Source organism: Macaca fascicularis, chromosome 1 (assembly GCF_037993035.2).
Source record: "Macaca fascicularis isolate 582-1 chromosome 1, T2T-MFA8v1.1".
NCBI classification, from domain to species: Eukaryota; Metazoa; Chordata; class Mammalia; order Primates; family Cercopithecidae; genus Macaca; species Macaca fascicularis.
Window position 1 is genome coordinate 225651387 of NC_088375.1, and position 14545 is coordinate 225665931.

The window sequence follows — 14545 nt, forward strand, 5'->3', positions numbered from 1 at the left end:
GTATTTTTTAGTAGAGACCAGGTTTCGCCATGTTGGCCAGGCTGGTCTCGAACTCCTGGCCTCAAGTGATCCGCCCGCCTTAGCCCCCCAAACTGCTGGGATTACAGGCGTCAGCAACCGTGCCCGGCTCAAAGAATTCTTGATAGCACCTTCCTGATAATTCAGTTCAAGCCAACAAGAATTTACTGGGCATTCACTGACATAAGAATCAGAGCCTGAACCAGGCATGGTGGCTCTCACCCATAATCCCAGCTACTTGGGAGGCTGAAGCAGGAGGATCACTTGGGCCCAGGAGTTCAAGACCAGCCTGGGCAACATAGTAAGACCTCATCTCAACAATAATAAATAAAAATGTTTAAAAAAAGAATCAGAGCTGTAAGCGTGTACAAAAAGTATAAAGTATGCCTGCCTTTAAAAATCATGGTTGGGCATGGTGGCTTATGTCTGTAATCCCAGCACTTTGGGAGGCTGGAGTGGGAAGATTGCTTGAGGCCAGAAGTTTGAGACCAGCCTGGACAACATAGTGAGACCCCATTTAAATAAAATAATAAAGGTAATTTTTTTTAAAGAATAAAAATCAATAGCATTTTACTATAGGGTTAGCAAGAAGGTGGCAAAGCACTAAGATCTCTTGGGTACAACTTTTCAGTGACAGAGTTGATGGTTCAATTTGTGCCTTTTTCTCCTTCCTCTTTGATCCAAATCAAGAATGAAACTTTGATCTAAGGTAAAGAATGAAACTCAGACATTTTGCCAGCTTGCCAGATCACTTGTGTTTAGAAGCATTGCTAGCCGACCTGTCCAATCCTGGGACTCAGATTCCTATTGCAGGCCTTATGTCAGTATACTGTCACTTATGGCCGGGCACAGTGGCTCGTGCCTGTAATCCTAATACTTTGGGAGGCCGAGGTGGGTGGATTGCTTGAGCTCTTCTGAGCTCATAGTGAGCAGCCTGAGCCACATAGTAAGACTCCATTTCTACAAAAATTAGCTGGATATGCTGACATGCACCTGTAGTTCCAGCTACTTGGGAGGCTGAGGTGGGAGGCTGGCTTGAGCCCAGGAAGTGGAAGTTGCAGAGAGCCGAGATCATGCCACTGCACTCCAGCCTGGGCAACCTGACCCTTCTGAGACAGAGCCAGACTCTGTCTCAAAAAAATAATATCTATCTATCTGTCAATCAATTAATCATATATATCTGTGACTTGTTTCCTTGGGGTGTGTTGCTCTAGGGTCTGTCTGCTGGAGGTGGGGCATTTCGCTTTGTGTTCAAAGGGGCATTCAGATATGTTTATATCATTACTAGTAAATGGCACAATTATATTGTGTTGCAGTGTGTGTGTGGTGTGTGTGTGTGTGTGTGTGAAAGCATCCTGTTTTTAAATTTTAAATGTTTTAAAACATGCATTTTTCCAACCTGTTTTGTTATTTTTTCCCTTTGCAAAATCCCAGGTCCCCTAAAACGTGGTGGTGGCCTGTGTGTCTCATGTTCTCTGAGAGACCCTGCCTTGCCATAGGCAAGCCATTGCCACTTCGTGGTCTGAAGGTCACCTTGCCTTGTAGCCCAAATGTTGTAAATAGTCTGCTAAAGGTCTCAGAGACATCAGGTTTCCTTCTGTACAATAAATGTGCTTATTTCACAATAGGGAATGGATCAGGCACAAGAATCTTTTAAAATACAAATTTGGCTTTTCTTCAAAACGAGAGGGCTAAGATAGGGCTGGCTCACGATAACATTGTGAAATGGGCGGAGTTTGTCTTTGGTGCTGCTCTGCTGTCCTCCCTCCACTACCCTCCCGGGATCCCTCATAGGCTCAAAGGGGCCCCAGGTGGCCAAGAAGTGTCTGTGTAGCAGCTTCACTCAGCCTGGTGGCCCGAGAGCCTTGTCGTGTTGTGTCTGACCCACGTCTGTCTTCTCCCTCAAACATTTGCAAAGCATGTTGGGGATCTGGTGCACATAACAGCGCTCTCTGCTGAGGCACAAGGTCTCCCAGGCATTTCCCGGGGTCTGCAACACTTTTACCTCAAAAGAGGGGGTTCCTGCAGAGAGAGAAGGTTGGTGAGGGGCACTGTGTTTCAGCAGACCTGCCAGGTGGCCCACAAACTGCCTTGATGTGCATCTGGCCCTAGAACTGGTTTAGTTTTCATACCGCTTTGCCAGTTGGCTTCTTTAGGTCCCCAGAGGCCAGAAGTTGCAGCCTTCCCAAGAGGTTCCTTCAAGGCAGGTGGGAGAGACTCAGCTCCAGCGAAGCAGCTGAGTGCCCTTCCCTCTTCCAGCCAGGACTCCGGGTGCTGTCAACACGCCGTTTTCTGAGGGCTGTTCTGAGCTTTCTTCCTATTTATAGAACGACATGGGTGATGCTGAGTGCACAGCTTACTACAGTGAAAGGAGTGATGACTGCAAATATGTGCACAAACATGGCCATGTCCGTCAGAAGGATCGAGAGCTTAGTGCCGGTGTGGCCAGGTAGAGAAGGGGTTCCACTAAGGACAATGACCTGCACCTCCCGGGGGCGCTACCCTGCGGTCCTCGCGTTGGAAGTATTTATATGTTCTAGGATCTGGGTGCCTTTCTTTTTTTTTTTTTTTTTTTTTTTTGAGGCAGAGTCTCACTCTAGCGCCCAGGCTGGAGTGCTGTGGTTCAATCTCCGCTCATCGCAACCTCTGCCTCCTGGTACAAGCGACTCTCTCACCTCAGCCTCCTGAGTAGCTGGGATTACAGGTGCCTGCCACCACGCCTGGCTAATTTTTGTATTTTTAGTAGAGATGGGGTTTCACCATGTTGGCCAGGCTGGTGTCAAACTCCTGACCTCAAGTGATGCGCCCACGTCGGCCTCCCTAAGTGCCGGGATTACAGGTGTGAGCCACCGCGCATGCCCGGCCATGGGTGCTTTTTCTGTCTCTTTCTCTTGATCTCTGCCATCCTTTAGCGTAGATTGAACTTAGATGGGCAGTCCATTCCACCAATGACTCTGCTTCTTTAACAAGAACTCTGTTTATTGAGGGTTCCACTCATCCCAGCCTTCTCCATCCCAGGACCTCAAAGCCCAGGCGAGGAATTCTATTCGGCCCACCTTTCAGTGGGTGACCCTTTCTCCTATAGACCAATTCCTATACCCTGCTGGCATGGGTTCTCCTTCCCTCCTTCTCTCTCTCTTTCTCTCTTTCTTTCTTTCTTTCTTTCTTTCTTTCTTTCTTTCTTTCTTTCTTTCTTTCTCTCTCTCTCTCTTTCTTTCTTTTTCTCTATCCTTTCTTTCCTTCTTTCTCTCTCTCTTTCTTTTTTATTAATAGACTAATGTAGTTATCTGCATGAGAAATGAAGTGCTTATGTTAACATTTTCTGCATTGGGAGGGGACGGTTACTATTCCCCTCCATGGTCCTTTGGCTGTAAGAAATGAGCACTTTCTTAGTACCACTCCCGCTGAGGTTTCCCTGGGGGCCCAGGATGGACACAGCCTTAGGTTCCATGTCCTGTTGCTGTTACTGACGGTCACAACTAATGATGGTGGATGGCGGCCTCTCCTGCCCTAGTCTGTTTCATTCCTTTGGCTTCAGGGAGGGGAAGAGTTGCCTTCTCGGCAATTCCTTGTACACAGGAACAAGAAGCCAAAGTAGTGGGCCCAGGAGGGAGGAGAGCCAGGCTTTTGGAGACGGCAACTAGGCCTTCTGAACCCACGGGGACTCCACAGCCATTGCTCCTGAATGCTCAGGCATCTGATCTGCTGTTGTTATCTGATAGGTTCATTTGCCTGATGTGCCGCAAGCCAGTATACCGAGACAGCCGGGACTGCAGCAGAGAAAGAGTTTAAATCAGGGCAGCCACATGAGAAGATGGGGGGAAACCTCAAATCTGCCTCCTGAGGAGTTGGGTCCAGGGATTTTAAGGGGTTTGGAGTGGGCCAAGGTGTGGGGATCGTTGACTGGTCAAAGGGTGCGGGGTGAAGTTAGAGTGGGGAGAACCTTTCAGGTGGAAGATAGGACGAGCATAGGCAGAGGCGGAGTAGCCAGTACTGGTTTGTTGTTCATCAATGTTTCTGCAACACTTACCAGGCGGTAGACTATTTTAGATGCTGGGATCCAGCAGTGGACAAAACTAAGCCATGCCCACATGGAGCTTCCATTCTAGTGGTTACTGGGGGAGACGGACAATAAACGGACAGGCAGAATTCTGTTCTGATGGTAAATATGTGGACAGGCAGGAAAGCAAGTGAGCAGATGGGGGTGATCTGAAAAGGCCTTGTCAATCGGCAGGTATTTGATCAGGAAACAGGAGGAAAGGAGGAACAAGTCATGTGGGCATCTAGGAGAGAAGCAGTCCTGGCCGGGAACAGCAAATGAAAGGTTCCTGACATAGGACCATGCCTGGAGTGTTCCGAGATCAGCAAGGAGGCGGGAACAGAGTGACATGGCTCCTGGATGCCACGTGGAAGATGGACTTTGGGAAGCAAGGGCCCCAGGAAACCAGCTAGGAGGCCAGGACAATCATCCAGGCAAGAGAATGATCATGAGCCGGGTGTGATGGCTCACACCTGTAATCCCAGCACTTTGGGAGGCCAAGGTGAGCAGATTACTTAAATCCAGGAGTTTGAGACCAGCCTGGGAAACATAGCGAAATCCTATCTCTAAAAAAAATGAGCTGGTCATAGTGGCATGCAATTAGCTACTCAGGAGGCTGAGATGGGAGGATCGCTTAAGCTCTGGAAGCAGAGGTTGGGATAGCTTGAGTTCCGGAGGCAGAGCTGAGATTGCACCACTGCACTCCAGCCTGGGCAACAGAGTGAGACCCTGTGTCAAAAAAGAGAATAGTAGCTTGGACAAGAGTAGAAGCAATGAATGTGATGAGAAAAAAACAGAGAAGTGTTTGGATCCCGAATGTATTTTACAGACGGAGGCAGCAGGCTTTGCTGATGGATTGGATGTGGGCTAAGTCAGGTGCCAAGTAATGGCCTGCAAGGTTTTTGGCCAGGCACTAGAAGGTTGGAGTTGGTACCTATGGAGATGGGGAAGACTTCAGAGGAGCAATCTGGGTAGGCAGGATGCAATCAAGACTTTTGTTTCGGAAACACAACTTTGGAGATTCCTACCACACATCCACAGGACTTGGAATTGGCAGTTGGCCATCAGAGTCTGGAGATCAGAGAAGTGGTGGCTGCAGATAGTAACTCGGGAGGCATCAGAGTACAGATGTTATTCAAAACTAGGAGGCTGGATGAAATCACCAGGAAAGGAAGTGTAGGTAGAGGGGGGTCCAAGGACCAGGCCATGGGGTCCTCTAACACAAAGAGGGTGGGGGCTGCAGGAGGAACCAACAGAAGAGACTGAAAAGGAATGGCCAAGGAAGTAGGTAAGAACCAACAAGGAGTGGCACCTAAAGATCCAAAGGAGTAACAAAAGGAGTTCTAAAGGTCTGGAGGGAGCCCGTTGTGTCAAATTACGTTGATGAGCCCATCTAACAGTTATTGAAACTGACCATTGGATTTAGCAACATGGAGGTCAGCTTGAGACCTTGATAAGATATGAGTAGAACAAAAGTAAGCTTTTATGCTGCCTCTCTAGACCCAGGGCCCAGATAGGCGAGGATCTCTCAGATTGGGGCTTGTGGTAGCAAAACTGGGTGGCACTGGCAGGGCAGCCTTCAGGTTCTGTAGACCTCAGCGGCTCAGTGGAGGCCTGTCCCTTCTACCATAAGTTTCAGCAGCTGCAGGACCTGGGGACCTGTCCTCTGTCTCCAGTGTTTGCAGAGAGATGCCTCCAGGCCCCTGGTCTCTGGGACCAACGAAATCTAGTTCTAGTCTTTTTTTTCTTTTTCTTTTTCTTTCTTTCTTTTTTTTTTTTTCAAGGTGGAGTCTCACTCTGTCACTCAGGCTGGAGTGCAGTGGTGTGATCTCGGCTCACTGCAACCTCCGCCTCCCAGGTTCAAACAATTCTCCTGCCTCAGCCTTCTGAGTAGCTGGAATTACAGGCATGCGCCAGCCGCCCTGCTACTTTTTTTTTGTATTTTTAGTAGAGACAGGATTTCACTATATTAGCCAGGCTAGCCTCGAACTCCTGACCTCAAAGAATCCACCTGCCTCGGCCTCCCAAGGTGCCGGGATTACAGGTGTGAGCCGCCGCGCCCAGCCACTAGTTCTAGTGGTATCGTGAGCTGCCAGGTTTTCAGTACCAGCTGTCCAGCACAAGTGATCCCTCAAACCTTTCAGAAGATTTGGTAAGACTCAGTCACACTACTGCACTGCAGCTGTCTTCCATGTGCTCATACTCAGACTGCCGTATTATAATCAAAGCACATTGGCCAGCTTTATATTAAAAGACCTTCTTCAGCCTTCAACTAGTTCAAAGGATGATTTGGTGACCAAAGGAGTCTGCATCCTATGTTGCATTTGCTTGGGGATCCCAGACCACCAATGTGAATTGTCATGGAGACCCCTACCAATACCTACTGCACTTCATGGAATCAACAGCATTCAAGACCCCTAGAGTAAGTATGGCAGGTGGAGAGTGGTGTTATGGGGCTTTCTCGTGAGGCCCCTCCATGGAACCAGTGACAGTGAGTCTCTGTGGGGTGCAGCCCAGGCTTGCAGCTTTCTGAGGCTCTGGCTTAATGTAGCAGAGACTTTAGAGCTGTGTTGTCCAATACAGTAGCCACTAGCCAGGTGGGCGAATACAATGAGGAACTGAATTTTAAATTTTATTTCATTAATTCAAATAGTCACATGTAGTTGGTAGCTATCCTATTGGACATTGACTGGCAGCCTTGGGGTAAGCTGGGGCTCCCAGGGTTCTTTAGGTGGGAACATCCTTGGAGAGGGAAAACGCCCGTCCCACAGTCCTTAGGAGTGGAGCTTGAAGTCAGTTTGGTCATCAAAAGGAAACTGGGGCTGCACACAGTGGCCCACGCCTGTAATCCTAGCACTTTGGGAGGCTGAGGCGGGTGGATCACCTGAGGTCAGCAGTTCGAGATCAGCCTGGCTAACATGGTGAAACCTCATCTCTACTAAAAATTAAAAAAAAAAAAAAAAAAAAAAGAGCCAGGCGTGGTAGCAGATGCCTGTAATCCCACCTACTCGGGAGGCTGAGGCAGCAGAATCCCTTGAACCTGGGAGGCGGAGGTTGCAGTGAGCCGAGATCACACTACTGCACTCCAGCCTAGGCAACAGTGTGAGACTCTGTCTCAAAAAAACAAAAAACCCACAAAAATCAGCTGGGTCTGGTGATGGGCACCTGTAATCCCAGCTACTCAGGAGGCTGAAGCAGGAGAATAGCTTGAACTCGGGAGGCAGAGGTTGTAGTGAGCTGCTGCCCTCCAGCCTGGGTGACAGAGTGACGCTCTGTCTCAAAGAAATTAAAAAGAAAAAGTAAGAGAACTGGGCCTGTTTTGACCTCAAGCTGGAGAAATGTTGTTAGATGTATTTATGAAACATGCAGGCAGCAAACAGACCTGGACGCATCTCACTTCTCTGGGCTTGAGGTCAGGGGGTTTCTGTGCATTATGATGAAAATGCAGGAGTTTCCCTCTGTGCCTGCTGCCTTTGTGAAATGGTGCCCTGTGTGTTCTGCAGAGGCGCAGAGTGGAGGGGAGTGTTCACTGCCCCGCCTTTGGGGTCCAGCAGAGGTCCAAATCCCACGTCTTACACACTGTAGGACCTTAGACAGGGTTGTGGGACTGAAGCTTCTCTGAGGCTCAGTTTACCATCTGCTAAGTGGACATAATACTAGGGATTTTACAGAGCTGTGGGGGGATCAAAAGAGAAAGTCTGTAAAATACGTAACAGTGCATGACATATACAATACAGACTTGATATGACAGCTAAATAATACATCTTTATGTATTGAATATCATTCCATCTATGGATTGTCGATCTCCTAAGAATACATTGACCTCTTTCTGTCCTTAATTTAATTGGAAAAAAGGTTGATTTGATGCATGAGCCAAAGAATGGTTTTAGGAAAATAAACTTCTGGAAAATAAGCAGAACCTGAAAGCTACATTTGGTTAAAATGTCCAGTCAGCAAAGCAGTAAGTAAACACCTAAAAGTAATTTCCCCCTTTATACAGCATTTTGACTTCTTGCATTTATTTGCTATTTTTAATCTGGTGGCAATTTCTTCGCCAATACAACAAATTGGGCTTCCTTATTGAAAGATGGGGCCTTGTAAGTACTAGGTGGGCTCTTTGGAGCACCCCCAGCCATGTGGCATCACCCCCTGCCCCGCCACACACACACACACACACACACACACACACACACACACACACCCATACACGGTGGCCTGTCCATCACGCCACCAAGCAATTCTCTGATCTCAGGGTGCAATGAATAAAGCCTCTTCCTCTGAGCCCCCTTCCTTCTGCAGGGTGCAGTCTGGGGCCCTGTGTCCCTATCGTTCTGTCTGCAGGGGGTGTAAGAGACAGGTTGCCCAGGCCTCTTGATGATGTGCCGCTGTGGCCACTACAGTCCCCTGCAGAGACCCGCCGCAGTCCTAGGATGCCTGATCTTGTGTACTCCCTACCGAAATTAGATCGTCTAAGTTAGCAGAGTTGGTGTTTATCAAGAGTGCTGAGGCTTTTGGGCAACTAGTGGGGTTTGTACCGTATATTTCAGCCAGTAAGGAAGAATTGGAATGATGGCTTTTTTTTTTCCTTTTAACTGAGATAAAACTATATACCATAAATTTCACCATCTTAAAGTATACAACTCTGCAGGTTTTAGTATATTCACAAAGTTGTACAACCATCACCACTATCTAATTCCAGAACATTTTCATCCTTTTTTTTTTTTTGAGACAGCCTTGCTTCTGTCACTAAAACTGGAGTGCAGTTGCACAATCTCGGCTCACTGCAACCTCCACCTTCCAGGTTCAAGTGATTCTCCTGCCTCAACCCCCAAAGTAGCTGGGACTACAGGCATGCACCACCATGCCAGGCTAATTTTTGTAAATTTAGTAGAGATGGGGTTTCAACATGTTGGCCAGGCTGGTCTCAAACTCCTGACTTCAGGTGATCCACCCATCTCTGCCTCTGGAAGTGCTGGGATTACAGCCATCGTGCCCAGCCAGAACATTTTCATCCTTTAATTAATTTATTTTTAATGTTTTAAATTAATTGGTTAATTTTTAGAGACAGGATCTCCCTCTGTTGTCCAGGTTGAAGTGCACTGGTATGATCTTGGCTCATTGCAGCCTCAGACTCCTGCCTCAAGTGATCCTCCTGCCTTAAGCGATCCTCCTGCCTCAGCCTCCCAAGTAGCTGGGACTACAGGTGTGCACCACCATGTCCAGCTACTTTTAAAATTTTTTGTAGAGCTGGGGTCTCACTATGTTGCCCTGGCTGATCTTAAGCTCATCCTCCTTTTTAAATTCTCACTTTTGAACAAGATGAAACCATGGGCTCCCTGGAGATCTACGCTCCTTGGGTTCCTTGCTGGGTTTTCCCATTGGCTTGGATCGAGATGTTTCTTTCCCAAGCACTGTATTGAGTTCATTTTTCTCATCCGAGGTGAAAAGGTAATCTCAGGGAGGGGGGCCAGCAGGGCATGGTGGCTCACGCCTGTAATTCCAGCACTTCGGGAGGCTGAGGCGGGTGGATCACTTGTGGTCAGGAGGTCGAGACCAGCCCGGCCAACATGGTGAAACCCCATCTCTAGTAGAAATACAGAAATTAGCCGGGAATGATGGCAGGTGCCTGTAGTTCCAGCTACTCATGAGGCTGGGGCAGGAGAATCGTCTGAACGCAGGAGGCGGAGGTTGTAGTGAGCTGAGATCATGCCACTGCACTCCAGCCTGGGTGACAGAGACTCCATCTCAAAAAAAAAAAAAAAAAAAAAAAAGGTTGGGGCAGGCCGAGCAGGTAGTCACCACCACGTCTGAGCCTCTGGGCCTCTGTGGTTAAATGCAGGACTCCAGGAAAGGCTTCCTGAGGGAGCCTTGTGCACCGTTTCTGGGGTTGTGGGCGTGCTGTGCCAGGGATAGACAGCGGAGGCTTCTCCGTGCTATCTCTGCGGTTCCCTTTCTGCAAAGCCCTCTTGGCTGTGGCCTGTACGTTAAAGGCGTAGGTTAGAGATGTGGCTATCTTGGTGCTGGGTGGATTTTAGAGGAGGTATAGGTGGGTTCGGTGTCCTCAGCCTGGCAGGGCTGGGGAGAAGTGACACAGAGTTTGGCAGACAGTGAGGCCTTTGTAAAACATTCTTTGTCGACACAAAAATGTTTGAAGAAAAAAAAAATGAGGCCTAGACTCGGTGTGGCCTCTCTGGATGGAAAAGTGGATAAGAATCAGGTTATTTCAATCCTCTAGCTGGCAGTCTGGTGTCTCTAAAGCAGATTCATCCTACTGTTGGCTGCCCAGGTCCAGGCATTTTGGTGGCTCTGAAAAGAAAGCAAGAAGAAAAGAGCCCACAAGGGTGGGGACCTCCAGGGGAATGCTCCCAGGTCTGTCTGCAAGGAACAGAGAACCAATGAGAACCAGTGTTCCCTCAAAGCCTGGAACACAACAGGTGCTTCATAGAGATGTTTTAGAAGAGCGACTGCACACGTGAGAGGGCCTACTGTGTGCAGCCACTCTGTCTTGCACAGTCCTTATCATCACCCTAGGGGTAGGGAGGTGTGCATTCATTTCATTCATTCATTCATTCATTCATTCATTCATTCATTCCACAATACTTATTGCATCCATACTAGGAGCCTGATGCTGTCGGTGTACATGAGGACACATGCTCGGCATGGATAAGCAATTTGCAATGTTGTGGCAGGGTGGCAGGTACATGAGGAGTGAGGGCTTGGAGAACCGACGGGCGCCACCTTGGGTCGTGGGTCCACCCCGCTCTCCTCCCTGCGTTGGTTGGCCAACCCAGTCTTACCTTTCAGGTCCTAATTTCCTCACCTGTAAATGCAGCAGTCCTAGGACTTATCTCAAAGCGCTTTTTGAAGATTGAATGAGATTACTTGGGGGTGCAGGGAGGGGTTGGGAGACGCTGGCACATTGCCTGAGGCCATGTAGTAAGTCAAGGTTGGAACCCACTTTTGTCTGATCACAAAAGCAGACCTCGGCCAGGCGTGGTGGTTCACATCTGTAATCCCAGCACTTTGGGAGACCGAGGCGGGTGGATCACCTGAGGTCAGGAGTTTGAGAACAGCCTGACCAATTTGGTGAAACCCTGTCTCTACAAAAATTAGCTGGGCATGGTGGTGGGCGCCTGTAATCCCAGCTTCTCGGGAGGCTGAGGCAGGAGAATCACTTGAACCCGGGACGTGGAGGTTGCAGTGAGCCAAGATCCGGCCATTGCACTCCAGCCTGGGCAGCAAAAGCAAAACTGTGTCTCAAAAAAAAAAAAAAAAAAAAAAAAGCAGACCTCTCCCTTGCCATGGGCTGCCTCTAGGACCCATCTGCCTCCTTTTATCCCTCTGAGTCTTTGAGGATCTGAGAAGGCTTTCATCTACCTGCCCCATGGTGACAGGCACCCTGGACTGAGATGGGTGTGGAATTGCCCCGCAGCAACAGGTGTAGGAAAAGTAGGCCTGACCTGTAGCCATCCACCTGCACCTGGACGTTCTCACCTGCTGGCTGGCGCACTGCTTCTCTAGGACTGTCCTAGAATCCCGGAGGAGTTTGGAAAACATGGGCTCATCACAGACACCTGTGAGAATGGGTTCGCCGCCCCTGCCCTGTGAGAATGGGGGAAGGTCACCCCTGGCCTCCTCTCAGGCCCCTGAGAGTGCTCAAATGTGATTATGCACCTGGGTAGCATTCGCTTCCCTGTCATCCTCCTAAAGCATCGCCTTCTCCCAGTGCAGGAGGAGTGAGTCTCCCGTTCTCACCCGGGGAGCGGTTGCCTCGTGAGTCCGAAGAGAATCAGCTCTTTCGTTTTGCGCAGGTGGAGATCTCGGGGGCCCAGTTTGGAGTCCTGCAAACCGTGAGTGTGCGAGGAGGGCTTGTTTCTGATGAAACCATTTCTGTCCCGTAACAACCCTGAGGGCAGAACCCCCTACAAAGGGCGCAGAGAGATCTGCTGCCCGCTTGATACTGGGGTGCGGTGGTCCTGGGGGCAGCTTGTCCTGGGGGCAGTTTGTCCTGGAAGGGCCCTGGGGCGCACTGGCTGGGATCTGTAATGTTTGGGGCAGGAGGGTGGGTGGGGAGCCCCTTCTCCATGGCAGCGGGAGGTCTTCAGCGCTGCCCCTGCCAGCGCCTCCCTGCCTACCCCAAGGGCGCCCCACCGCGCGCCCGGAGCAGCTTGGAAACTGGGAAATGCAGGGAGCGTGCCTGGGGGCTGCCTTATGCTCCCTGCGGCAGCTCCGCGCTCAGGACTTTGCGTCTCCAGGAACCTTTAAGGCCGGTGCTGGGGGCTGAGCCCCGGCCCCTCATCTGAGCCAAGCCCTGCCCCACGCAAGGTCCCCAGCCTGGCGCACCCGGCTCCCCAGCGCCGCGCCCCGGCCGTGTCCCTTCCCACCCCAGCCCCCCGGGACCCGAGAGCCGTGGAGGGCCAAGCCTCGTGCCCCGAGGCACGCCAAGCCAAGTCACCCCTGCAGCCCGCGGCGCCGGAACTTGGGGGCGCGGTGAGTGGGGGCAGGGCGCCGGGCCGGCGGGCGGTGGCTGTGGCTGGGTGCCGGTTCCTGGCTTTAGAAGTCCTTTCGCATCTTGTTGAATCCGGGGCTGCATTGGCCCTCCGAGCTCTCCTGACTGGCAACGTCGCAGAGACAACAGGTCCAGACCCGGGACATTTCCCACACCCGCGTCCAGGACGTGGGTTTCTTCCCTCTTCCAGGGCAGAGGCCCTCGGACTGGGCGTCGCGGCGAGCCCCCAGTGGTTTTTGTTTGCTTTTTTACCGTCCCCCCCCAACCCCGCCCCGGCTCCACCCGGGCCTTGGTCCCACCGCGAAGGAGCCAGGAGTCCGCGGAAGGGTTGCGATGGCCGGAGAGTCCGGGACCTCGGCTCCGGGTAGGCGCGCCCCGGGACCCAGCAGCGGCGTGGGCGAGGGGCGCTGCGCAAACTAAGCGCTTTTGCTGGGGAAACGCCAGCCCAGGCTGGCAGTGGCGGTGAAGGGGATGCAGACCAGGACCCCGTGCCCGGCGGGACTGGCCACGCAGCGGTCACCGCGCCGCCCCCCTGCGGTGCGCACCGCATCTGCGCCCTAGGCCAAGGCCAGGCTCGGACCCCTCCCCCGCACCGACGTGATTGGGATCGCGCGGTGCTGGCGCCGCCCTCATGCGCTCTGCCTGGCCCCTACCTGGTCCCCTTTCCTTTTCAGGTGGAGGAGATGCCGCCGTCCCGTCGGTCTGGGACGAGCCCAGCTCCCCGGATCCCGGGCTGGAGAGACGCGTCGCGGCCCCGGGGCCTGGTGGCACGGGCAGGAAGGAGGACCCGGCAGCGGGCTCTGCCTGGGCTTGCCTGGGCTTGTTCCGAGCCGGGCTGCTTCTTGGTGACCGCGCAGATCGGGGGCATTTGGAGATTTTGCGGGAGTCCTGCAGCCAAGCTCCGGGGCAGGAGAGGCCTGGAAACCTGCACTACCTGCTCGCCCCGTCCCAGCGTGCACCCAGGTAAACGCTTGTGTTTCTCAGTCCGTGCAAAAGTTTGCAAAGAAGGAGGCGGGAACTAGACCAACAACGTTAATAATCATAGTCATAATAATGAAAACCCTGTTCAATTGTGTAGCCTCCATAAGGGGAAGACTTTCCAAGAAGCAACAAAATGTTCTTTGATTTCATAATCTCTAGGGAGAAAGGATTCCTTTTTTGGGGTTTTGCTCGGCTACTTCTTTCTTCCCTCCTCGATCTCCAGCGTGGTGCGAGGAAGGCCGACTGGTCCACGGGTGGAAAATGGGGACCCTGGCCCTTCTGCGCCGCTGGCCACGGTGAGATTGCAGCAAATGCTCAACCTCCCCAGTTCCTCTCCTCACCTGGAAAGTGGAAGGATTGATACTAGCCACCCACGGCCGTAAAAAACTCGCAAGAAAGGGAAAGGAAAAGTGCTTCTGTCACTAAAGTAGCGTTGTCTAAGAGGTCAAGGCTTTGGAAGACTTGCTCTAGAAGAGGAGAACGGGAGAGGGGCTTTCAGCCAACCTGGCCCCGAGGTGAACGCGCGCGCCCCCTGCTGGCTGGAGCCCTGTCCAGCCTGGGAGCCGCCAGTGGGGAAGGAGACTTGCAGGGAGGTGGTCCCTGGAGTTCCCTGCTCCTAGCCTGGAGCAGCAGGTGCCACTGCTCCTGAGGTTCCCTCTCTCAGGTTACGTGGATGGGGCCTGTAGTACCGACAGGGCACATGCTTCAGCGCCTGTTACTGTGTCAGGTGGGAGACAGGAGCTAGGATCTGCAGAAGGTTCCAGAGCCTGGGCCTTCCTGTTGCATCCATACTAGGCTCCTGGAGCCCAGGGGTGGCTGGGCTCTCTGCATACGTGCATGTGAAACTCTAGCAGATGCCAGCTCACGTTGAGGGGGCAAAACGGCCCACTGCAGTTATGTTAGCCAGTTCTGCCTCTGCCCAGTTCTGAGATATCTTTGGGACAAATGGCCACTCCCCTGAGCCCGTGTATCTTCCTGCATAAGCCACAAATGCTGTG

At 51.6% G+C, this 14545-nt stretch overlaps 1 protein-coding gene across 1 annotated transcript in view; it reads left to right on the forward strand.

Annotated features, from left to right (window-relative positions):
- The first annotated feature begins 13142 nt into the window (after window positions 1-13142).
- Window positions 13143-14545, forward strand: part of GPR157 (G protein-coupled receptor 157) — a 76031-nt gene continuing 74628 nt past the window's right edge. The window contains exon 1 of the mRNA XM_065530103.2: window positions 13143-13529. Coding sequence (XP_065386175.1) covers window positions 13198-13529 — 332 coding nt within the window. The 5' untranslated portion in view covers window positions 13143-13197. The remainder of the gene's footprint in view (window positions 13530-14545) is intronic.